The 26,085-nt window shown below is 39.4% G+C and overlaps 1 protein-coding gene across 1 annotated transcript in view; it reads left to right on the forward strand.

The window, feature by feature from the left end:
* The first annotated feature begins 1,120 nt into the window (after positions 1-1,120).
* The window catches only part of BLVRA (biliverdin reductase A), a 46,670-nt gene continuing 21,705 nt past the window's right edge, over positions 1,121-26,085 (forward strand). The window contains exons 1-4 of the mRNA XM_044676335.1: positions 1,121-1,297; positions 1,761-2,144; positions 2,176-2,242; positions 24,414-24,552. Of these exons, the coding sequence (XP_044532270.1) occupies positions 1,121-1,297; positions 1,761-2,144; positions 2,176-2,242; positions 24,414-24,552 (767 nt within the window). The remainder of the gene's footprint in view (positions 1,298-1,760; positions 2,145-2,175; positions 2,243-24,413; positions 24,553-26,085) is intronic.

Genomic DNA, 26,085 nt, shown 5'->3' on the forward strand with positions numbered 1-26,085 from the left:
ATAATAATAAAAAATTCTAAATTAAAAATATGTACCTTAAAAAAACCTTTCCTTCTGTTTTAGAATCAATACTAAGTATCAATTCTAAGGCAGAAAAGGGGTAAGTAAGAGTTAGGCAATGGGGGTTAAGTGACTTGCCCAGGGTCCCACAGCTAGGAAGTATGAGACTACATTTGAACCCAGAACCTCCCATCTTTATACCTGGCTTTTAATCCGTTGAGCCACCTAGCTGCCCCAGGGTATTTACTGTTAAGATATTGCAATAACAGAGGTACTAACATTTCCCTAAGCCCCCTCCTCACTATACTACCTCTGCCTCTGGGTTAAGTGGGTTCAGACTATCCAAATACATAGTATGGGTCCCACCAAATTTACTTCCAAATAGAGCATTGCATCCTAGCTGGAGGAACCTTTGTTGTGGTTACCACTGAGCTGGATCCTGAATATCATTCCTTGGGATCTCAAAATTGAACCAGCCTGGGGACTCTGGACTGAGAGCCAGGCCTAAAGACAGGAAATCTTAGGTTCAAATCTGGCCTCAGACACTTCCCAGCTGTGTGACCCTGGGAAGTCACTTGACCCCCATTGCCTACCCTTACCACTCTTCTGCCTTGGAGCCAATACACAGTATTGATATTCATATTATTGATATTGATAATCAGATTTTTTTTAAAGCTTTTACAGAGGGATCTTTATAGGGCCACTAGTTAGCATGGTATATAGAGTTCTAGGTCCAGAGTCAGGAAGACCTAGATTCAAATGTACCTCAGATACTTACTAGCTATGGGACCCTGGGCAAGTCACTTAATCCCCATTGCTTAGCCCTTACCAATACACAGTATTGACTCCAAGATGGAAGGTAAGGGTTTTAATAAAAAATAATAAAAAAAAAATTTGAACTAGCTGGTTGCAAACCCTGGTACAGAGGCCACTCCCAGGCCTTCTGGTAGCTCACTCACCTCACCTCTGAACATTCACAAGATTATGGCTTCCCATCTCTTTCACCTTAAATGAAAGAATCAATGCTGAGCCAAAGAGCCAAGGCTCATGTTTAAGATCTGTCTTCTCTCACCAGAAATGCCTCTGGGCAGAAAGAGAACAGACCAAAGAGAAGCAGACCATGCACGTTCACAGAACACAGGACAGCCATAGGGTGGCCACAAAATGTATAAGGCAGAGCAAAAAAGAAAGGAAAAAATACTTTTTGGGCTCCGTAGGGCCCCCTCCCTGTGGTCAGCAACTTCTCCTGACCAGCAATCCTTCTCCAGAGTGCCATGGGAAAGGTCCTGAATTTCGGGTACCCTCAGGTGTGAGGAAGGAAGAAGGGAGGAGGGTCATTGTGTCCAGAGCTCTGGACCTCAGAGTTTAAACCAGGAAGGCAAAAATACCACAGAGAAAGGCAGATCTCTAGGCTTGAAGTCAGTTCAAATCTGGCCTCAGATACTGCTTTGTGTGACTTTGGGCAAATTGTTTGCCTCAGTTTCCTCATCTTGTCAAATGAGCTGTGAGAAGGAAAAGGCAAACCACTCGAGCATCTTTGCCAAGAAAACCCTAAATGGGGTCACGAAGAGTGGGACATGACTAAAAAGGCCTGGATAACGACAGTGTCCCCAGACCCTTTGCAGAGTGTGCAACAGTTGGTCTACACTGAATCGCTCCTTTTTCATTTATTCAATTCTCTGTGACAACTTTGTGATCATTGCAGTTCTAATTTGTTTCAGTGCAATCTTCCTTTCTATTACCGCGGTCCCCTTTCCTAGGGGACGCGGGAGCCGTCCTTTCCAGAGCCAGGCTGGGTGGCCCCCCTCCTCGGCACGTCTTGGAGCTGTCTGGCAACCCGGACAAGGGGCCGGGGCTGTTTTGCCGAGCAGCTACTCCCCACCCACAGGCGCCCTGCGCAAACACCCTCCGAAGATTGTAAGTGTCCCCACGGAGCGGCGCACCAGAAGCGGGTCCGCGCCCGCCGGCCCTCAGCCAGCCCACACCCGGAGCCACACCTCTTCGACCTAGCCAGGCCCACCCGGCGCTCCGCCTTCCCCTCCAGGGAATCGTGCTGGCACCGCCCCCTCAGGGCTGAGCCGCGGCTCTCCCCGCCCCGTGTTCTTTCGCAGCCCCAATCAGCTGGGAGAACGGGGTGCGGTCCGGTGGGCGCGGAGGCTACCCGCGATAGGCTAGCTGCGAGGGGAGAGAGAACGCGGAGTGCATCGCTGGGAGTATCCGAGACCGCTGAACCTGGAGAAAGGTGAGACCCAGCCCGGCTTGGAGCGCAGCGGCAGGGCGCCCCAGAAATGCTGCTAGTGGGCTCGGGCCCAGGGGCCGCCTCAGCCTCCGCACGTGCTCCCGGGCCCCTCCCGCTAGGCTTAGGCCGCCCAACCTCGAGTCCTCCTGGTTATCCGCTTTGGAGTCGGCGGTTCCTTTTCCCTCCTCTGCAGTCAACTCCCTACGCTCTATTTCCTTGTGTGGAAAAGTGATAGGGCTGGTTGGCCCAGTGGGTAGAGAGCCAGGCCTGGAGACGAGAGTTTTAAAATATATTCTATATGAATATAGTCATATATTGACTCAGACACGTCCTAGATGGGCAAGTCACTTAGCCCCAGTTGCCTAGCCCTTACTGCCCACTGCTCTTCTGCCTTGGAGCGGATACAGAATATTGATTCTAAGATAGAAGGTAAGGGTTTAAAAAAAAATGAAAGGGCTTGTCTAGAGGATGGAAAAAGTCCTGGGACTGAACTCAAGAACTGAGCTCAAAACCTACCTCTGAGGCTTACTGTCTTTTCAGTCACTTTAATCTCCCTGGGCCTCAGTTTCCTCATCTGTAAAATGAGGGGGTTGAAGTGGGTGGCTTTTGAAGTTTGGTTGGGCGGTGGGGACTATGATTCTATGATCCCGAAAGCCTTCCTCGTTCTAAAATAATGACCCTGATAGTGTGTTATTATACCCCTACACTAAGCTAGTTTGGTAATACAAGGAGACAACTTCTGTATTACTTCAGGGAAAATGTCTCATTAAAAGGTTTATCTGACCTTTCTTGCCTCTGTGGTAATCAGAATATTGGGGTTGCCCAATCGTTTTCAGTCACATCCAACTCATCAGGATGAGTTTTCTTGGCAGAGATACTAGAATGGCTTGCTATTTCCTTTTCCAGATCATTTGACAGATGAGGAAACTGAGGTAAACAGAGTTATGTGAGGTAACCAGGGTCACACAGTGATTAAGGGTCTGAGGCCAGATTTGAACTCAAGATGAATCTTCCCAGTTCTAATTCCAGAGCTTTACCCACTTTGAGACCTCACTGATCCAAAATACTAGGGATACAAATATGAAAAAGAGTTCCTGTCTACAAGGGGTTTACAGTCTAATAAAGGAAGAAGAAAGGAAACTGGAAAGTTATTTGGGGGAGGTAGGGGGGGGGGGAAGGTACCTGACTAGGGGTTGGAGAGTACCTCCTCAGGGAAATGTCAGAGATATCCCAAAAGAATGTAGTAAGATGGGAAAAGAGAGGTCTGTACTGGGCCCCTGCCTTACATGAAGGTCTCGTGGTTCATGGGTTCATGATTCCTCCCTCCAGTCAGAGGGTAGTGATGAGGTCTGAGTGCCAAGGCTGATTTGTCTTGCAAAATGATGAAGTCATTTCCATTTATGAGTTTCTAATGCCATGATGAAGAAGCCAGAAGTCCCAAAGTAGTGCAGCCAAGTAGGAAATGAAGAATACAGGAGTTGTACATCTGAATTTTAGCTCCCAATTTGCAGGGGGAATGTTGATCTTTTAATAATCCAAATATTTGCAGGCCACTAGGTAGATATTTTACATATTACATGGGTTGTAAACTATGCCATTTGTGGGAAACAGCTTGGTTTAGTGAAGGGATCCTAGGAATTATAGAATGAGAACTAGAAGAAACCTCAGAGACCATCTGATCTTCCCCCTTTATTATATAATTGAAGAAACTTGAGGACTACAGAAGTTAAGTGATTCAGCTCTCATCATTTCCTAGACATTGGTGTTTTCTTTCCTTCATTTCTTGGCTCACACTGCCCTGTCTTTCTAGAATTCTTTTTTTTTTTTTTTTTAACCCTTACCTTCTGTCTTGGAGTCAATACTGTGTATTGGTTCCAAGGCAGAAAAGTGGTAAGGGTAGGCAATGGGGGTCAAGTGACTTGCCCAGGGTCACACAGCTGGGAAGTGTCTGAGGCCAGATTTGAACCTAGGGCCTCCCATCTCTAGGCCTGGCTCTCAATGCACTGAGCCACCCAGCTGCCCCCCTAGAATCCTTTTAAGTGTACCCTTTATCTAAGTCCTCTCATGCCCTCTAGCAGATTGTCCCCACAATCCTTTCTTCTTTGGAATCTTCATCTTCTCTCTGCTGGCTTCTTCCTTGCTGCCTACAAATCTGCCCAAATCTTCCCCATTCTGAAAAAAACAAACAAACAAAAAAAAAAACTTCAATTATTGTCTTGCTATCTCCCCTCCCTTTCAGGACCAAACTCATTGTAAAGCTGTCTATGCCTGTCTCTTATTTTTCTCTTATCTCATTCTTTAACCCTTTTGAAATATGGCTTCCAAATTTATCACTCAGCTGGAACTATCCAATTCAAACTTACTAATCATTTTTAATTTTTAATTTATATTTTATTAATATTTTCCATTTTTTAAATGTCCACAGTATCTCATGTATTCCTCTCTCTTTTCCTCCTGGAAAGCCATCCTAATATGATGAGTAGTTTTTTTTGATAGAGGGTAAAAAATTTAGCACAACTGATCAATGCTTTAAAAAAAACAGTATAATGAAGGGAATAGATGTGATGGTTTCTGAAATCTCTTCTAGCTCTCATTCTATAGAATATCTTTACTTTAAAAAAATGTACACTATGTAACGCGTGTGAGTCTCCTACCTCCGTGAAAGGGATAGGTTGGGGGTTTCTTCTTATATCTTTTCATTCCTGTTCTACTTGATCTTTATAATTTTGTTACATTTACTTTTAATTTTTTTTTTGGTGTGTCATTGTTACATTTACTGTCTATATATTTTTGGCTCTATTTACTTTACCCTGCATCAATTCATATAGCTCTTTCCATGCTTCTCTATATTCCTCACATACATCATTGTTTACTGGGCAGTAGTATTTCATTACATTCATTTATCACAGTTTGTTTATTTATTTCTTAGTTGATGGGCAATCTATACATCTATATCAGATTGCTTACTCTTTTAACTTTATCCTCTCAAAGAAAATAGCAGAGAAGCAACAGGCCAAGAAGAAAAAAAAAGATTTGGCCTGAGGATAGCCAGACAAAAAATATTTTTTCCCCTTTTGACTTTTCTTCTTAGTCACAGAAAACCTAAGTAGTAGCGGCTTCCTGGACAAAGTTTTAAGTGCTGATTCAGGATTTATTAAAAACTCCAGTTATTCATTCACTGGACATTTTTAAAGTTAAAATGAACCTGGTGTGTTATTTCTCTTAACAAAGTCCAAATGGACACTCTTTGTGACTTCAGAACATCTACCTGAAAGCTCAGACTTCCAGTCTTTCTTCTGGGGTTTGTCTTCACTATGACAGATGTACAATATTTAAAAATAACCAAATATTGGGGGCTCAGTGGATTGAGAGCCAAGCCTAGAGATGGGAGGTCCTAGATTCATATCTGGCCTCAGATATGTCTTCGCTGAACTGCTCTTCTGCTTAGAACCAATACGTGGTACTGATTCTAAGATCGAAGGCAAGGGTTTAAAAAAAAAAAAATCAGATATCTGAAGGACTCTTTTTTTCCTTTCAACTTATATCTAGCTATTTGTCCAGGGGTAGATAACCTATTCAGATGTCATGCCAGGCTTTCATATACTTACTTCCTCCTGGAGGATGGAATAAGGAAATTGTTGTGGTGGGGAATGTGGAGTCAGCACAGAGGATATTGACCCAGCCTGCCATCAGTCTGTGGACAAAGGCAGGCTTGGGGACATTGCAGGGGACAATGGCTCTCCTTCCCTACTTTTACCCAGCAGCCTGATCCTAGATCCTGGAGCTGTCATTTACAATAGAAGATTGTCATGAATAAATTAATGCCCTTAGCGTTTTGCTTTAATTTTTTCCCATTTTTTATTGTCATGCAAAACACACTTCTATATTGGTCATTGTTGTAAGAGCAATTTCATAATTAACCAAAGCCCCAAAATAAAACTATAAATACATTGATGTGAAAGATGACTCTAACAGTTCTTTCTCTGGACCTTTAATTTTTTAATAGGGATTATCAGGGATAAGAAATATAGATCTTCAAAACTGGAATGGACCTCAGAAGGCCCTTTTATCCAACCCATATCCCATAAGGAATCCTACTGCAGACAACCAGAAAAGTGGTTTCCAGCTTTTGCTTGAAGAACTCTAATAAGGAGAACCTACTACTGCCCAAGGAAACTTGTTTCAGTTTTAGAGAGCTCAATAACCTTCAGGGGGCAGCTAAGTGACTCAGTGGATAGAGTTCTGGGCCTGGAGTCAGACCTGAGTTCAGATGTGACCTCAGACACATTAACTTTGTGACTCTGAGCATTTAACTTCTATTTACCTTAATCCATTAGAAAAGGAAATGGCAAACCACTCCAGTATCTTTGCCAAGAAAAACCCCATAAATACTCTGTTTCGGACATAACTGAACAATATACAACTTTCATTTTATTTTTAAAACATATAAAAAATTTTTTTACCAATTACATGTAATAACAAATTTCTGTACAAGTTTTCCAAAGTTTTATGATAGAATTTAATTCCCTCCCTCCCTTCCCTTCCCCTTCCTAGTGCTGGTAGGTGATTCGATCTGGGTTATATGTGTATTATCATGCAAAACATATTTCTATATTGTCATTTTTGTAAGTAAGTAATCTTATATAACCAAATTCCCAAAATGTAATCCCAAATGAACGATTGAAACTTTTTAGAAAGGGATTCCTTACATCAAACCTGAACCACCTCTTGGGAACTTCCACCTACTTGCTCCTGAGTCTTTCCTTTAGAGCCTTCACCCCCCAAATCTAAGCATTCTTGCCTACAACAGATTTTCAGCCATAATTTTTCATTGTTCACCTCACTGAACATCAAACAACTACTACACTTCTGATTTGTCTTTTCAGGATCTTAAAATACAAATTTGTGACCTGCCTAGTCCTTTCATTTTATCTGAGATAAGGACCCTCAATAAAGGAATAAGGAAGTCTTTAAAAAGGAATTATTTATGGTGTGTTGCTGGCAAAAGTTTGAAAGCAGAAACTTTATCAATAATGTAGTGTCTCTGTCTTTATCAGAGGGGTCACTAAGAATCAGGTGAACCAGGGAGTTCAATTCAGAAGGGACCTTGGAGATAGTCTAGTCTAGCTTCCTTATTCTACAAGAAGGCAGCTTGGTCTCTGGGAAGGGAAAATAATTGATTAAGCTGTCCTAGCTAGGAAATGGCAGAAGAGGTCCTTTCCCCCAATTTAGCTTTTCTGACTCCTATCCCATTGTGCTTTCCTCTAAGCTTGGACACATATGACCTAACTTTCAGTCCTCTGTTGTCAATACAGCCACTGAAACCTTGGGAAGAAGTTTGCTTGGCTAATCTGAGGATTTTTCACCATGGAATTCCTTCTTTGAACTCTTTCCTGATCTAAAAAGGAACGTGGAAAGGAGTGGGAAGGAGGGAAAGAGAAGGACAGCTAGAGGATACCAGAAGTGGAGTCAGGAAGACCTGAGTTCAAATCCAGACTCAGATATTTACTAGTTGTGTGTGGGCTAGGGCTGGTCACTTAGCCCTGTTTGCCTCAGTTTCCTTATCTATAAAATGGGTTAATGAAGAAAATGGTAAATCACTCTAGTATCCATGCAAAGAACCCCTCCCCCAAAAAGAGGATCATGAAGAGTCACAGTTCTTGAAGAACTTTAGTAAGGGGAACTTGCCACTTCCCAAGGAAGCAGGTTTCAGTTTTAGAAAGCTTAATAACCTAGGTTATAACAAAAAGGGCACAACTCAAAACAACTAAATAATAAAGGGGGAGAGAGAGAGTGGGACAGTAGGTAGAAGTAATGAGAGAGAAATAGGATGGTGGGAACCAGGTGTGGGTCCATCTTCTGGGTCCATCTACTATCATCTTAAATCATCTCTCTTATTGCCAGTTTGTTTTCAAATTTAATTCTCTAGTCTTTACCCCCAGGTCCAGAACATTGATTTTAAGGGTTTCTAAAGATTTTTAGATGGATAGAACATTTATTAAGTTCTTAACCTAATTTGTGGTTAGCCAGTCAGCCATTCTGATTTCATGTTCACGCCATACCTAACACTATGCTCAGAGCGGTAGGAAAGGCAAGAAACCATTCATAGCAGCATCCTATCTATCTGGCACTTACAAATATCTCATTTGGTGCTATGATTATCCCCATTTTACAGTTGAAAAAATCGAGGCAAACAGCAACAAAGTGACTTGCCCAGGATCACACAGCTAATAAGTATCTGAGGCTGGATTTGAACTCAGGTCTTCCTGACTCCTGGCACTTCTATCCGCTGTGCCACCTCACTGCCTCTGATTTTGTAAATTAAATGTTTTAAGTTTTAAAACTTAAAGCTTGTTGATTTGTAGTTGTTCTGTCATCTTGCCTTTTATTACGTTTTTGCTTTTCTTTCTTCAGCATCCTGAAGGAAGAACCACAAATGAGTATAAGAAAATTTTTTTAAAAATACTTTTAATGTCGTATTAGACGTTGGCAAGGATGGTCTTGTCCAGGGAATTGATTGAAGACTCAAACTGACTCCATTGTGAGGAAACAAGCATTATTATAAGAGAATACAGTAACAGAGTAGCTAATAAAGTAGCTAAATAAGGTAGATAAGTAAAGATAAAGGTATTAAGCAAAGTTAAAAAGTAAAAGTAAGAGTAAAAATGAGTAGGGTTTTTCAAGAATACTTTTTATCTTGATTAGTTACTAAGGAAGGGATCTTTTGTTTCTGCAGTTGTTGCCCTGTGTCTCCAGGGAACTGAGGTCACTTTACCCATGGTCCACTTTGGTCTTTGAGGCTTTACCCATAGTTCATTCTGTTTGCCCACTGGAGAGGAAACAAACCACCATGTAAATAGGATGCTAACTGCCATATTAAACACCTTGGGGCAACTTAAGATCAAGTTTTGCTCTTTTCTGTGCCAATTCCTTAGGAGGGCAGTGAGTGTGGAAATTGAGCATTGTTTGAAACTAGTCCTGAGTGACTGGGAAACTGAACCAGCCGTACCTACTGCCCAGAAACCTCCACCAAGGACCTCGGTTATGTCTACAGATTGATGGGAAGAGTTTTCTCATCATTGCGAATCTGAGCAACTCTTATGTCTTATCTGAAAGGTGGCCTCATACTAATCGACTAGTTATTGTTTCTATGTTCTTTTGATTATTTATAGCTATTTGGCAGGGTTTGTGGGACATTTCAGTCAACAGTATCACTGGTTTTCCTTTCTCCAAACTTCCTTTTTTGCCTAACCTCTGCCCTAGTTCATTTCAGCCAGTCTTACCATAACCTAGGCTTTCCACTACATGTCCTCTCCCTGTTTGTGGTCTGTGCTATGTTATCATATGAGAAAGATTGGGGCCCCTGCTTTCTATCCTCTGAAAGTTTATCTGTGCCTCTCTTGCTTCATTTATCTACAGCAGCCATACCCAAAACACCTCTTTTGAGGGAAAAGAAGCTGCTTGGTTTTTTGGAAGTATCTGCTTCCACTGTATGAACCTTAAACAATTTTTTTTTTACTGTGTCACTGTTCAGTTCCAGCTTTCAATGCTATTGCCCTACACATTTCCAGTGACTTCAACTAAGACACACAAGTATGCCTCTGTGTGTGTGTGTATGTGTGTGTGTGTGTTTCAAATTCTCAAGGGAAATGTCCTTTCTTGTTGGGTAGGATGGCAAAGAAATGATATGTGAGAGTTCCTCCTCTGTTATCTTTCTGTCCTTTTATATGGCTTAACCTTCTCTTCTAACAATTTCCTTGTTTTCAAAGATAAACTTTGTTTTCCTGGAGTCAGGAGGACTCATCTTCCTGAGTTCAAATCTGGCCTCAGACAGTTAGTAGGGCCTGAGCTAGTCACTTTTCCTTATTTGACTCAGTTTCCTCATCTGCAAAATGAGCTGGAGAAGGAAATGGCAAATCACTCCACTACCTTTGCCAAGCATTCCCCAATTGAGATCATGAAGAGTGATAAGAATGACTGAATAACAACAGCAACCAATTACCTTTTTTTAATGCTAACTAAAGAGGTGCCATGGAACTGAGGGTAGAAAGATGGTCTGATAGTCAGGAAGCCCTAGTTCAATATCTGCCCCTGATATATACTGGCCCTGTGGCCCTAGATAAGTAATTTATTCTCTTAAGGTTCTAGATAGCAATCTGAGATTACCAGTTGCAGGGAGGGCTCTAGCCTGTGTTGTAAAGGAAGTTTCATCATCTAGGAATTCCTTGTGAAATCACAGGTTCAATCCCAAGTCTCCATCCTTGATTAATCAGTCAACCACTTTGATTTCATACCTATTCATCCCAGCTCTGTGCTCAGAACCCAATCCTAGAATAAATGTGAAGTGTGTCTTGCAACCCCTACCAGTAGTCTCCCTTTTCAGAGCTCCTTCTGGCTTCTACCATTCATTCCTCAGCTTCATCTATCTGATATGCTCTTCCGGTGCTACTCCCCAACTCCCTTTTTTGCTCTTGTAGCCTAGTGTGAACTAGTTACTGAGTTATTGCTCAGTAATTATTTGCATTTAAACTGTAGATTGCCCTGGGAAATGAAAAAACTGGTTAGTTTTCTTCAATTACTCCCCCCCTTCCCCCTACTATCAAAGGAAGGAGGTAGAGAAATCCTTTTGGGGAAGGAGTGATTTTCCCAGATTTTTGACTCTTTGCTCCCTGAGTTTGACTTTGTCCCAGCCTGCCTTGTCCTTATAATTCAGTACTGTCGGGAAACTGAAACATATTAGTGAAATTCTGCACATTTAGAAGGGAATAAAATTTGCTAGAAGGTTGTTTTGTTGTTCAGTCTTATCAGATTCTTTGTGACTCCATTTGGCAAAGACGCTAGAGTGGTTTGGCATTTCGTTCTCCAGTTTATTTTATAGATGAGGAACTGATATAGATGAGGATTTAGTGACTTATCCAGGGTCACACAGCTAGGAAGTGTATGGGGTCAGATTTGAACTCAGAAAGATTCATTTTCTTGACTCTAGACCTGACACTCTTTTCACCGTGCCACTGAGCTACCCTTTGTTAGGAGGCATACTTTGCCAAACCGCATTGTATTAGGTACAGGGAGTCATTGCTTTTAAAGTCACTATTTTATCTTATAGTTTAAAAATTATCTTTTTACATGGCCTCTTTCTACTTGAATCTACTTCATATGTAAAAAAAAGTCTGTTCTAGTACAGTACTAAAACTAATCATCACTTTTCTTTATAACTCTCATATGCTACTTTTATTTTATTTTTCTAATTTATTATTGCTATTTTTTAAACCTCTACTTTCAGTCTTAGAATTAATATTGTGTATTGGTTCCATGACAGAGGAGTGATAGGGGCTAAGTAATGGGGGTTGAGACTTGCTCAGGGTCACCCAGCTAGAAAATGTCCAAGGCCAGATTTGATTCCAGGACTGGCTCTCAATCTACTGAGCCACCTAATTGCCCCCTATTATTTATTTTTAATTTTCTTTAAAAAATATTTGGAGTTCCAAATTTTCTCCTTCCTTTCTACTTCCTCACTCCTCTACTGAAAAATCAATCAATATTATATCAATTATGCATATGAAGTCACACAAAACATTTCCACATTAGCCATATTTTTAAAAAAGAAAAAATAAAATGAAAAAAATTAGACTTCATTTTGCATTTGGAGTTCATCAATTCTCTTTGGATATGGTTAGCTTTTATCATCATAAGTCTTTAGGAATTGGCTTGGATCAAAGTACTGATCAGAGTACTCAAAGTTTTTGCAATTGAACACTGTTACAACATTGCTATTACTGTGCACAATGATCTGGTGCTTCTCACTTCACTTTGCATCAGTTCATATTGGTCTTGCCATGTTTTTCTGAAACCACCCCCTTTGTCATTACTTATAGCTCAGGAATTCTCCATCACAGTCATATACCACAACTTGTTTAGCTATTTCCCAATTGATGGACTTCTCAATTTCCAATTCTTTACCACCACAAAAAAGCTGCTCTGAATATTTTTGTATGGATAGGTCCTTTCTCCCTTTCTTTGATCTCTGGGATATAGACCTGGTAGTAGTATTGCCCAGTCAAAGAGGTATACAGTTTTATAGCCCTTTGGACATATTTCCAAATTGTTTTCTAGAATGGTTGGAGCAGTTCATACCTCCATCAATAGTTTATTAGTGTACCTCTTTTCCCCTCAGCCCCTTCAGCATTTGTTATTTCTGATACACATGAGGAAAGATCACTAGTGTTATAAAGAAATAAGAAGGGTACTACTCCTTCTAGGGGATATATGGATATTGGTGAGGGAAGCTATGTCTTTGTATTCCCCTAGGTTGCTGGTGACTGGGGAACACCAATTCAGTCACCTTTGCTTGATGGTATAATTGCCTTTCCTAAAAAACAGTGCCCAGGTAGGACCCTAACTGGTCAGGTGAATGGGTAACCCTCAGGTCCCACCTGGGGTTGGATCAATTATTAGTATTGGGCTCTGATTAGCCTTGGATCATGTTATTCATCTGACTGCGTTTGCTCCCTCCCCAAGGGTCGGGATATAATAACCACTCAGAAAGGTGCTTATTAAATATTTATCTTTGATCTTAATTAGGGAAAGGATTATCAGGATATGGATTGGGGATTGGAGACCCTGTCAAACTATTGTCTATAGGCTATAATCCCGCAGGACTGGAGGCTTATTGATTTATAAAGCTGGAGTTCTTGTTCTTCACAACCCCTCTGATTCAGCTTGGCCATTGCCAAACAAGAGAGACTGCTCTGCTGGATGTAGATGTATCGATGATTTCTCTCTCAGCTTCCTATTGTCAGTTTGTGATGTGTTAGCCTGCACAGCCTTCAGGAAGTAACCACCCTTAAGAAAATCCACCCTCTTCTTCTTCTACCTCCCTCCTCCTGGTCACCACCTGGGCCCAGAGATCTAAATAACTATGTTGATTCAGATGCCTAAAGATCTAGGGAGATTCAGAGAGAACCAATGATCAATGGTCAGAGACCCACAGATCAGTGGTCAAAGACCAAGACCCAAAGATCATAAGTCAAAAGCTCCTTCCAGATGGCTGTTGGGCTATTTATACTCTCAGGCCAACCGACTTTTGCCCCTGTCTCATGGCATCTGGGAACATTCCGATGTCTCCAACCATCTCCCTTGTCAATCAAGGTGAGACCAACATTCCTGGGGTTTGAACATAACACTAGGAAAAAAAGATTTGTTTAGTTTGTTGATGGGAGGATTCTAGCCTCTTCAGTCTCTCTTAATAACAATAGAAAAAGTAGTAGTAGTTGTTACAGTATTTCTACTTTTTCAACATTTGAATTATGCTTTTTAAAAATTATTTTGCTTCAATCTCTTCCCCTTAAAATCCTTCCTCATTATACATAATACATCTGAGCAAAATAAACTGACACATTGATAGCATCTGAAAATGTAGGCTTCATTTATCACTTAGCATAGTACATTGCTCTTAGAAAGTACTCAAAAAATATTGAGCAAATGAATGAATTACACCATAAACCGATTAATTAATTACATGATTAGTCCACTACAAAGACTCTAAGCCCCAGATAAATTTCTGACATGTGTTATTAGAGGGAGTTTTCATATTAGAAGTTCACTACAGCAAGGGAATCACAGATCTGGATATATGTGTATGTGTGCCGATATATGCACATCTGTGTTGTAATTAGTGCCAACAATGATCTTTTGAAATGACTGAAGATATTTGAATTAACACTAGTTGAAGTTATAATCATGCCTTATATGGGAATTGGTTCCAATGGTGTTATGCCCAAGAGCCAATTGTCAAATTTCTAATGTGAGGATTTACTTTGGACATCAGCCCAAAGCCACATATTGGGGCTTGATTTATTGTTTTGTTGATTATTGAGACTTAAGCAAGTGATGGAGAAAATTTTAATCATACAAATTAAACTTAAAAGTCCCAGTTGGCATGCATTTATTCTCAGGGAATTAGTTATTAAACATTTATAAGCATTCCACCTCCCACCCCCACTCCCAGCTTATCCCAGTGAAATAGCAGAGTAAATACAAATAATGCAATCACTTCATGGCAGTCATTATTGTACTGAGTAATTATTTATTCACACTTTTTGGGACCTTGAATATGGTGTATGATTTGTTCCAACACCAAATCTAATGTTATTTCCATTGTACTGTCTAGTATGATAAGTATATAGCCCAAATACTGCCTCCTCCCTAGTCTCCTTAGGCAGAAACAATTTCTCCCAGAACCCCAATGGTGTTGGTTTTGTTCCTCTCTCCTCTGTACTTCCATGTTTGTTCTATTACAGTTGCTTCCAGGGTATAGTATAGTGAAAAGAGTTTGCAACTGAGTCAAGACACTTGGGTTTCTATCACAACCCTTCCACTAATTAGCTGTGTGACCTTAAGCAAGTCAGTCACCTTTTTGGGGCCATGATCTTTTTCTTTATCTGTAAAATTAAGGGGACCAAAGTAGATGATCTCTATGACCCTATCTAGCTAGGAATTATTATTACTAAAATTATTACATATTATTAATAATGTCTCTTTGTTTCCTATGATGTCTATATGTTAGGCTGAAAGACTATTCCTTAGGCTTAGTCCGATTTTTAGCGTAATAAACTTTGTCTAGAGAAGGTATTCAATGAGTACCGATTCAGTGAATGAATAAATTAATGAGTGAATAAATGACAATGTTGAAGGTGGAGGAGTAGAAGAGGGTTCTGGATTTGAAGTCAGTTTGAGTTCAAATCCTAGCTTTCCCCTTTATTAACTATGTGACCTTGGGGAAGTCATTTTTCCTCTTACTCTCAGTTTCTTCATCTATGAAATGAAGGATGTTGGATTATATGATCTTTGGAGAGTATCTAGGTGGTACAGGGCCTGGAGTTAGGAAGATTTGAGTTCAAATCTGGCCTTAGACACTTTTTAAACTGTGTGACCCTGGGAAAACCATTTAACCCCATTTTACTTAGTTCCTCATTTGTAAAATGGGGATACTATGGAGAAGGAAATGGCAAACCACTTCAGTATCTTTGCCAAGGAAACTCCATAGGCAAAGTCATGTAGAATCGATTATAACTGAATGACTGAATCACAACAAGGGTCCCTTCTCTATAAGTTCAATGAAGGAATAAGGCTTGAAAGAGTGCTGGGAATTGCATTGGCCCTGGTCTTCTTCTATTTAAACCCTTACCTTCTGTCTTAGAATCCATACTATGTATTGGCTCCATAGCAGAAGAGCAGTAAGGGCTAGACAGTGGGGGTTAAGTGACTTGCCCAGGGTCACCCAGCTAGGAAGTGTCTGAGGTCAAATTTGAACCCAGGACCTCCCATTTTTGGGTCTGGCTTTCAAGGCCCTGCTCTCCTTAATAGTGGTCTATGAAAAGATGATTTCTTAATATTACTTGCCTTTGTAATATTTATTGTAAGATCCCATTTTTTACTATTTATTTCTTAAAATTTTTGGCTTTTTCCCCCAATTACATGTAAAGACACTAAGATACCATTTTAAAAGATACTCTTTCCTGTACATGGATGCATTCCTACCTACTTCCAGCTGTGGGTTTCAGAACGCTTCTAAACCGCCACCTTGTGGTGAATCTTATGATCTTTATTTCATTGCCAAAAAACCAACCAAAACACCCTCATCCCCGAAACTTGTAGATAAGAACTATGTTTCTATGTCCAAATTTGCCCCTTGATCCTTACCCTTTTTTGACTGGGGGATTTTTTGTCACAGAAAGAGAAGGAAGAGTCTGTGTGCTAAACATACATTCAACCGAATTGTGTATTCTTCTTCCACCCCTGAAATTTTTTAGAACTTAATGGGAAAATGGACTATCCTTTCTTTTCTTCTGGGCATTTGTTCTAGAACACTTATTTGGAACTTTAAAAGGTGCTGCCCTGTGTTTACAGTTAATTTGGTCCCAATGATCTTTATCCGTTGTTTTAAACAAATATATTAAATAGCCACATCTATGATGTAGAATAGTGGAAAGGTCTCTGGAGTTGGAATGTAGAGAATTGGATTTAAGGACTAGGACTGCTACTTGTTAACTCCAGATTTGGGCAAATTTTTGTGCCTCAGTTTCCTCATCTCTGAGAGAGGGGAGATAATCCTTACACTGCTACATGCTTCCTAGGAGTATCTTATAAGAAAAGTACTTTTGCACCCTCTTTAATTTAAACAAATTTTGAACTTAACAAACACCTAATGAAACAAGCATTTCCATACACAAAGTAAAACTGGGGAAAAAAAGAGGGTTGTACAGGAAACCACAAGTATATTACATAGAGCTTGCTTTTCCTTGTATGTAATAAATTCAATATGTTTCTTTCTCTCTCCATCTCTCTTCCTTCCTTCCTTCCTTCCTTCCTTCCTTCCTTCCTTCCTATTGGTTGAAAAGCAGAGAAGTGGTAAGAGCTAAGCAATTGGGGGTTAAGTAACTTCCCTAGGGTCACACAGGTAACATGTAACTTTCAAAGCTGTCTGCTTGCTTGCATTTCTCCCTGGACTGAGGAAGGCCTTTTATCAGAACTATAGAAATGACAGTCAATTCATTCAGAGTGAAACAAGACAGCCAAAAGAACAGATTATGTCAGAGGCATAAAACAGCCACTGGACCTCAACACTTTCTACTAGAATAAAATGTAATTGGAAAATATTTAACAAAATAAATAAAAATATAATAGAACGTAGATAATGTTAATATGTGGTCTTCTAAGTCTATATTTAGCCTACAAGGATCCTTATATACAATTTTCCCATTTGTAGTTGAGTTTGACATCACAAGGTTACACCATGACTATAATAATGAAAAGGAAAATAATTCTATATGAGCTCAAAATTCAGATCAATAGAAAGACTAATCTTGACTCCAAAGGATCGATTAGTAAAACATACCTCCTGTCTCCTAATATATATATATATATATATATATATATGTATGTATGTGTGTGAACGTGTATATGTGAACACATGTAGATGTATAGATTCAAGATTTTTCTGAATAGAAAAACTGGTGAGAGCCAAGCATCATGAAGGCCAGCTAGGATACTGTTAAAGAAATCTAAGTATGAGGTCATATGAGCCCAGACTAGAAGAAGAGGTTGGGGAAATGGAGGAGAAAGACTACACACAACCTTTGGTAGGAAACAATAACTTGACTTAGAGAATAAGACTAAGATTTGGAGCCTGGAAAGCAGTGGGGTTTTTGCAAAGAAATTGATTCTGGGAGAAATTATGAGTTCATTTTTTGATCTGTGGAATTTCAGGAGATAGAAGTATCCAGCAGACAGAGATAGATAAAACTGTGCTGTGGGAACAGAATTGTATATGGAGATTTAGAAGTCATAATCATAGAGTTCTTGGTCCCCGGCATACACAAAGCAATCCACAAGCATATACACAGATACACATATATACACAATACACACACACACACATATATATGCATATATGTGTATGCATGCAGAGGATCAAAAATTGAGTTTTACTGAACCTCAATATTCTTAACATTTTTGACTGCTAAAAGAAGCTATGGTGTTTGGTACTGAGAAGACTGAAAAAGAGAGGGAAAAGGGTCTTAGATTTCAGTGAGGAAACTATTGTTGACATTGGAGAATGTAGAGAAAGTGATGGGATAATAGCCAGATTTTAAGCAGTTAAAAAGAAAATGGGTGGGGAAAAGATGGAGGCAGGAGTTGGAGACCATTCTCCAGGTTAATACATGTCAGTAATTTGGGAGCATTGGGTATTGCAGGGGAGTACAGGCTTGACTGAGACAGGAGGTCTCAGACAAGTAAAGGGAAAAGCCCCAAAAGAATGGAAGGATGAAATGGTAAAATGGTGTTTCACTTTTTTCCATGCCAGGCCACAGGATGGTGGAGCCAAAAACTCTGATTTTTTCAAAAGAAAAAAGGAAAAGTTGAATTCCTAGCAAATATTTTAAAAAATAAATTTATTTGTTTAATGAACCAAAATTAGTTTTTCCCTACCTCCCTCCCTCTTCCAATTTGGGAAATCAATCTGATATAGATTTTGAATGTGTTATCAAGCCAAACATTTTTCCATATCAGTCATTTTGTAGAAAATGTCTCAAACAACAAAAAAAGAAGAAGAAAATAAAATATTATATTTTCTGATCTGCATTCAGATTCTGTAAGTTCTTTCTCTGGAGGGTGATGCCATTTTTCATCATGTGTCTCTGAGATTGTCTTGCATCACTGTATTACTGAGAATAACTATAGCCATTTCTTAAGTCATTGATTTAGAGCGGGACCATAGAAGCCATTGAGTATAATCTCCTCATTTTCATATTAGGAACCTGGGGCCCAGAAAAGGTTAAAGACATGCAGCCACTAGCTTTTTAAAATTAGAGGGACTCAGCTAGTAGAATAAAATCGCTTGTATTATAATTATATAAGGCTTCATGATTTACAAATTATGCTGTGTAAGAGGGAGTGTAGATATTCTAATGGCCATTGTATAGTGGGGCCCAGAGAAACTAAATAAATGACTTACCCAAGATCACACAGCTGCTGACTCATTTTCAAGCCTTCTGACTGAGCCCACAGATCTTTGTACAAGGCCCAGATTTCCATTTTTCTTGCAAAATAAGCATGCAAAGGGATTTCCAAGTCTTAATGGGCTTTTTGAAGTGAATGGAAGCATCATATGCAGTTATTCTCTAGAGCATATTAGCGAGAGAAAGAAACATTTAGTTCTAAAGAGAAAAATTGATTTGAGGGGAAACGGCAGGGAAGGGAAGTGGGAGAATGTAGTAAAGATACTAGGGTCACATTTGGGATTTGTCTATTCCTCTGACCATAATCCAACAGGGCTGAATTAGGTTCATGAAATAGATATCCATTCTGAAATGAAGAAATCATTCACTTTTTACCCTTAGAATTCAGGAAGGCAAATTGGTCAGGAGACCAGCAGAGGGCACAGTTACTCCAACTTTTGCATTCTCTGCTTTCTAGTCTTGAGTGGCTGTTTCACAAATAAAAACAATGGAAAGACTTGTTTTTAAAATCCAACTTTTTTCTCTGAAAAACAAACAAACTAACCCAACAACAACTAAAAATCTAAATCTATTTGGCATGGCCTCACATGTATAAGCAAAATCAAAGTACTTGCCTTTTCAAGGAAGAAGGGAGGGGGAAAAGAAGGAGAGGATTTCAAATGACTTAAAAATTCTTTCACATCTTAATTGGGAAATATTTAATGAAATAAATAAAAAGAATTAAAAACTCAAATGGGTATTCTAAAATCCTGTGATGAGTCAGGGAAGAAACAAAGTCAAGTCAAGGATGTCAAGGAAGAAACATGATGTTGGAGGTAACAGATTGAAGTGAGAGTGACTCTGGAATCACAGTAAAAACTGTAAAACCCCACTTCTGACTGTTGCCATATCTGGGAATTCTGGAAAGTTATTTAATGTTCTTGTGCCTCAGTTGCCTTATCTGAAAAATGAGGGGGTTGGATTAGATGGCATCTGAGATCTCTTTTGGCTCTAAAATCTGTGAGCCAGAAGGGAAAATCCCAAGATGAAAAGGTAAGATAGTCTCTCACTTTTAGCATGGCGGAGCCAAAACTCTTGACTTTTACAAAAGAAAACAGGAAAAGTTGAGTAGCAAATATTTTTAAAATAAATTTAATTTTAAAAAATGCACCAAAATTAATTCCCCCCCTTCACCTTCCCCTTCCAATTTGGGGAAAAAACCAATGCCAACACCACCAACAAAACCTCTGAAATAATTATGAATTCTTGTAACCTGCATCAGCAGGTCAAAAAATGTATTTTTCAGTTTGTACACCAAGTCCATCACCTCTCTATATCAAGACACAGGTAGTATGTTTCATCATGAGTCCTCTGAGATATTGATTGATCATTGCATTAATTAGAGGTTTGGAGTTTTTCAAAAATTTTTTTAATGATGGTATTATTGTAAAAATTGTTCTTCTTGTTCCAAATATATTTCTTAAATGAGAAATCAGTACATGGTGTGTCCATGGAATCTTTCAGAAGAACTATTGCCAAACACTTAGCAGAGATCAAGATATCTTTTTGGCAAGATTGTTTTTTTCTGGACTTGAGTAATCAAGTGTCTAAGAGCTCCAGATTGTAATTTTATTTCTGTCACTTGCTAGCTGTGTGATCTTGGTGACAAATTATTTTATCTTTCTGAGTCTTAGTTTTCCCCTTTGATAAAATGAGTTGTAGAAAAGTTACTATTGGAAGGGCTTAGTGGACAGAGCACCAAACCTGGAGTCATGAAGATGAGTGTTCAAATCTGGCCTCAGACACTTTCTAGCTGTGTGGCCCCTGGGTAAGTCACTTAACCCTGAATGCCTAGGCCTTGCCCTTCTGTCTTAGAGTTGTTACTAGGACTGAAGGTAAGGGTTAAAAAAAAAGTTTAATGGTTTAACCTACCTCCTAGGATGGTTTTGACAGTCAAGTGAAATATGGAAATGCTTTGTAATAAATAAACCATAAATGAATATGAAATGGTACTTAGTCATATCTGCTCTACTCAAGGCAATACATTGGATAGCTTAGACATGGAGAGCCAAAAGGATTCAGAATTCCTGATTGTCCAGCTGTGTATAATAAAAGGCTATATTTTATTAGGCATATATAGTATGTCTCCCTTATGGAAGACATGGGCAGGAGTCTCTCAGATGAGAAGACATGGAGGGTATTTAAAGGGAATAGCCCCATTAATGAGATCACTGATTCATTATACTTAGATGGCACAGTAAATAGAATGCTCAACCTGGAACCAGGAAGACCCACATTCAAATCTGGCCTCAATCACTTACTAGCTGATGCTGAGCAAATCACTTAAAATATCTCTTTCAGTTGTCTCATCTGTAAAATGGGGATAACAGTAGCACCTATCTTCCAGTATTGTTATGTGGACAAAATAAGATGATAAACTTTTGCAAAGCTCTTTGAAAATCTTGATGCTCCAAATAAACACTGCTTATTATTATTATTTTTTGTTATACGATTCTATATATTGGAGTATAGCAAAACATCAGAGAGTAGAGAATAAGGGATAACACAGTTTTTGTGATTTGTAGCTCTTATTTATTAAAAAAAACTTCAAAGTTTTTTGCATATGTGCGAAGGGAGAGTGGATAGTATTAATAATAGACTTTTAAAAATTTTTACTTTCTGGCTTAGTAACAATTCTAAGACAGAAGGGCAAGGGTTAGGCAAACAGTGTTAAATGACTTCCCCAGGGTCACATAGCTAATGTAGATTTTAAAATTAATATGCAAAGAACTAAATATTATAATTTTATAAAGTTTTATTCATAATAAACTAACAAAAGAGGCTTAGCTAGTCAGCCCGCTTGCCAGAGCAAAAGAGAAAGAGGGAGGAGTTACAGTCAACTATAAAACAATAATGTGACCATGCAAACGTGGAGGCACAGGAGAGATTAAAGGGAATTTTGGGAAATACTAAGGGACTTATGGAGGATGCAGTCCAAGGTTCAAAATCTTCATTTATACACTAGGAAGTGTCTGAGACCAGATTTGAACCCAGAATCTCCCATCTCCAGGCCTGGCTCTCTATCTACTGAACCACCTAGCTACCCTCGGTAATATACTTTCATTTTGCACAAACTCGTACTCACCCATCCCATCCCCTTTTCCTCCTCTGCCAAAGTTCATTGTTCATTTGCAGTGTTTATCTGGGATTACTCAGTGTAAACCCCCAGAGAACTACTCTTCTGCACAAGGGTTTACTATGCCTCATTTTCTTTTAGTTTCTCCCTCTATAGTCCAGCCATGCAGCCTTTTTTGTTGTTCTTCATGAAACTCTTCTGCTCTAGCCTTTTTCCTGGATGTCCCCCATACCCAGCTGACTCTCCCTTCTCATATTTTCTTTTCAGAACCTCCATGTTCTGACTCCTCAGCTCAGGTGCCACTTTCTGCAGGAAGTCTTTTCTGATGCCTTCAGCTACTGGTGCCTTCTCCACTTTACATCTACTTTGTATGTAGCTTGTGGATAGCTGATATAGACTCATTGTCTCCCCTGTTATGATGAAAGCTCTTAAAGTCAAGGATGGTTTTTCTTTTTCTTTATGTCCTTTAAGCTTACAAGGTGCCTAGTATAGAATGACCACTTGACAAATGTTTATTGGTTGATTGACCCTTTAGGACTCCCAAGTTTTATTCTACTACCAAATAGTAGAAGGAGAAGATAGATGGCTTCTTTTATGAGAGCAGACATACCAGAATCATCATCTTTAATAAAAAGATAATAGATTGTAAATATATCATTATATTTATTATGTTAAGTTATTATATATTGTATATTACATATTGTATTATATTTTATAAATATAGCAGCTGTTTACTCATCTATTTGGATGGAGAATGGCTCTCATAAAAAGAAAATTAATGGAGGCAGCCAGGTGGCTCAGTGGATAGAAATGGGATGACCCGGGGTCAAATTTGGCCTTAGACAATTCCTAGCTGTGTAACCCCAGGCAAGGCCCTTAATCCCAGTTGCCTAGCTCTTACTACTCTTCTGACTTGAACTGATACTTGTACCCACTCTAAGAAGGATTTTTTTCCTGAGAGAAGCAGAGAAACAGACAGAGAGACATACAGAGAGACAGAGAGAGAGAGAGAGAGAGAGAGAGAGACAGAAAGAGACAGAGACACAGAGACAGAGAGAGACAAGACACAGAGTGACAGAGGCAGAGAGACAGAAACAGACAGACAGATAGACACACACATACATACATATACACACACAGAATTAATGGCTAAGTTTGGCCAGTGAGACCAAGGCATATACTACTGCCCACTGGCAATCCGTGTAAATTTCAAAGCCAAGTCTAAAGAGGTGAGTGATGTTTGCAAACATTAAATCTGTCATAAAGTTCACATTGGTCATGGACTTAGCAAGAACTTTGCATTTGAAGTAAGAGGACCAGGGTTCAGATCCCATCTCTGACTCTTAATTATCTGAGTTTCATTGGGCAAGTCATTTATCCACATTGAGCCTCAGTTTCCTTATCACTAACATGAAGGAGTTGAACTAGGTGGTTTCTGAGACCCTTTCTAGCTCTCTAATTGTGATCCTATAATCTCTATGAAAGAGTCTAAGAGGTTTAGTCCATCTAGGTGGGGATAAAGCAAATTAGAATTGACAAGGTCAGACTAAAGCCCCTTGAAAACTAGAGCCTGTGATTAAGCTGGAAACAGAGGACAGGATGGAGAGCTTTTTAAAGGGACTTTATGAAGTGACACAGGGGAAGTATAAGCCTTAAAGAACTCTATAATGATCAGTTATTATTATTATTATTTATTATTAGTGTATCAGTAATCTTGTATTCTGAAATCCTTCAAACTGATAGAGTAGGTTGTACTCTTTTAGAGGCAGTTGATGATTGGATGGCTTATATTTGATGAGGGCGGTGGGGAGAAGACAAAGGGACTAGCCCATGCTCCCAGGGTCATAGTCTATTGAAGTAAAATGCTTTGGTGTTTTGGATGGTTGCAGTGGAATTGTCCAAAAGTGAATGGGGGGATCCTTTTGTTTGAGGACACCCTCAGTTGTTGTCTTGCGTAATAATGGTGTTTGGTCTTTTTTTTCCCCAGGGAAATACTATTGTTGTCTTGCTTGCCTTAGTTTCCTAAACTGTAAAATGAGCTGGAGAAGGAAATCACAAACCACTCCAGTATCTTTGCCAAGAAAACCACAAATTGGGTCATAAAGAGTTGGACACAACTGAAAAACAACTCAAAAATGCAACAACAACTTTTAGTATTTGTGCTGTGACTTTCAGAAGAGTTTTCATCCATGTTAGAGGCTCCAAGGGACAAGGAGACAATAATACCCTTGTACTTGAATCCTCTTCCTGGATGTCTGTGTCAGTTACAGAGACCTGGCAAGCCTCTGAAAGCAGCATCATATAATGGAAAGGACACTGATTTTGAAGTCAGAGGACCTGTGTTCAAATCCTACCTTTGTAAACTAGGGCAAGTTGCTTAATTCCTCTGAGACTTAGTTTCTTCATGATAAGGAATGGCGAGCATATTCTAGATGGATTCTAAGGTCCTGTATAGCTCTAAATCTATGATCCTGTGCTCTCATTTCTTATTTTTTTCCCCTATTTGGTTTCTCCTTGAATGCCTGTATCTTCTTTTCAGACTCCATTTTTTTGCAGCCAGAAAGAATGTTTGGCGTTGTGGTAGTTGGTGTTGGCAGGGCTGGATCTGTGCGGATAAGGGATTTGCAGACTCCCCCACCTCCTGCTGACCCTCTGAAACTGATTGGGTTTGTGTCCAGGTTAGTGATTTCTTAGGTTTGTCCCAGACCATCTATATAATCAACATTCAATAAAATTATTGTTTGATTGCTTGTTAAGTGCTCCAAAAAGGAAAGTTTCTTTAAATCTATGTCTTTATTTCTCTACAACTATTTTTTGCAGCTTTGAAATTCTCTATTTATATTAGAAGTTTTGTTGCTATACACACATATGTATATGTACATTATGCAAGAAATAACACATTTGTATAGCCATTTTATATTGTATAGCATGATTATATTTGTATGGCATTATTATATATAAATATAATAACACATTTATAGAGTGATTTTATAATGTGTAGCCTGATTATATTTGCATGGCATTATAGATATAATAACACATTTATACAGCACTTTAATATTGTGTAGCATGATTATATTTGTATGGCATCATTATGTATATATATTCATATATATAAAACTATAATGACATATTTGTATATCACTTTTATATTACAGAGCATGATTGTATTTGTATAGCATTATTATATATATAAACATTATACCACATTTGTATGCATTTAGATTGCATAAATGATTATATTGGTATAATTAAATATGTAAGTATAGTAACCCATTTGTAGAACACTTTCAGGTTTCTAAGGCTTTTCTTGTGACGGCCCTATGAAATTGGCAGGGAGGGGATCGTGATCCCACTTTGCTTCTGAAGAAACTATGGTTGAGCCAAGTGAAGTGAGTGGCCCCTGGTGACTCATTCAGCTAGGGAGTGGTACAGCTGAGGCTATACTCTTTCTGCCATCTCATACCGACTCTCCTGAGTTTCATGGGCATGGAGGATATGAACTTGCCATAATACTTCTGAAACAGACAGACAGACAGGAGGCAGTGTATACCCCGTAGGTCAAACAACCAACAATTCCTTGACTTTTCTCAGTGGCGAGAGTCCTGGACTCTGAACCCAAGAGCCTGGGAACCCCAAACTACCCAACCTACTTCTAGCCCAGTCCCAGCAGCCATCATTGTAGAGAGAAATTACTGTGGAAATAGGGTCTTCCTTCCCCACCACCATCAATTATCTATGACTAATTGCCACTAATAACACACATAAGCACAGGAGCCCTGAGCATCAGTCCTGTTTCCTGCCCATCCCTTGTAGTCATTATTTGGAGAAGCAAATCCTATGGAGAAGGAATCAGTCATCCTCAACCAACTGGCAACCAGTTGCTACACCCAAGGCAAACAAGCCAGCCTAGCTTAAAGCAGCAAGGTGCCTGGGGGAGAGACAGGAGGCAGCACGAGCCACACTAGTTTGAATCACTCACCAAAACCTTGACCACCATCTCTCCTCAGACCCTAGTGGAGACAGGCCAGGACCCTGAACTTTGGAATAGCAGTGCTTCTAGCCTTAGGAAACGGCTCCTGTGAAGAAGACCCAGAAAAAAAAAAGTTCTTTCTACCAAAGTCCTGTCAAGTGATTCAACATCAGAAACTAATATGATTCTATTGGTGGAAATGATGACATTAAATAAGAGGCTTTGCCATCTGCTTTGA

Source organism: Gracilinanus agilis, chromosome 1 (genome assembly GCF_016433145.1).
Source record: "Gracilinanus agilis isolate LMUSP501 chromosome 1, AgileGrace, whole genome shotgun sequence".
NCBI classification, from domain to species: Eukaryota; Metazoa; Chordata; class Mammalia; order Didelphimorphia; family Didelphidae; genus Gracilinanus; species Gracilinanus agilis.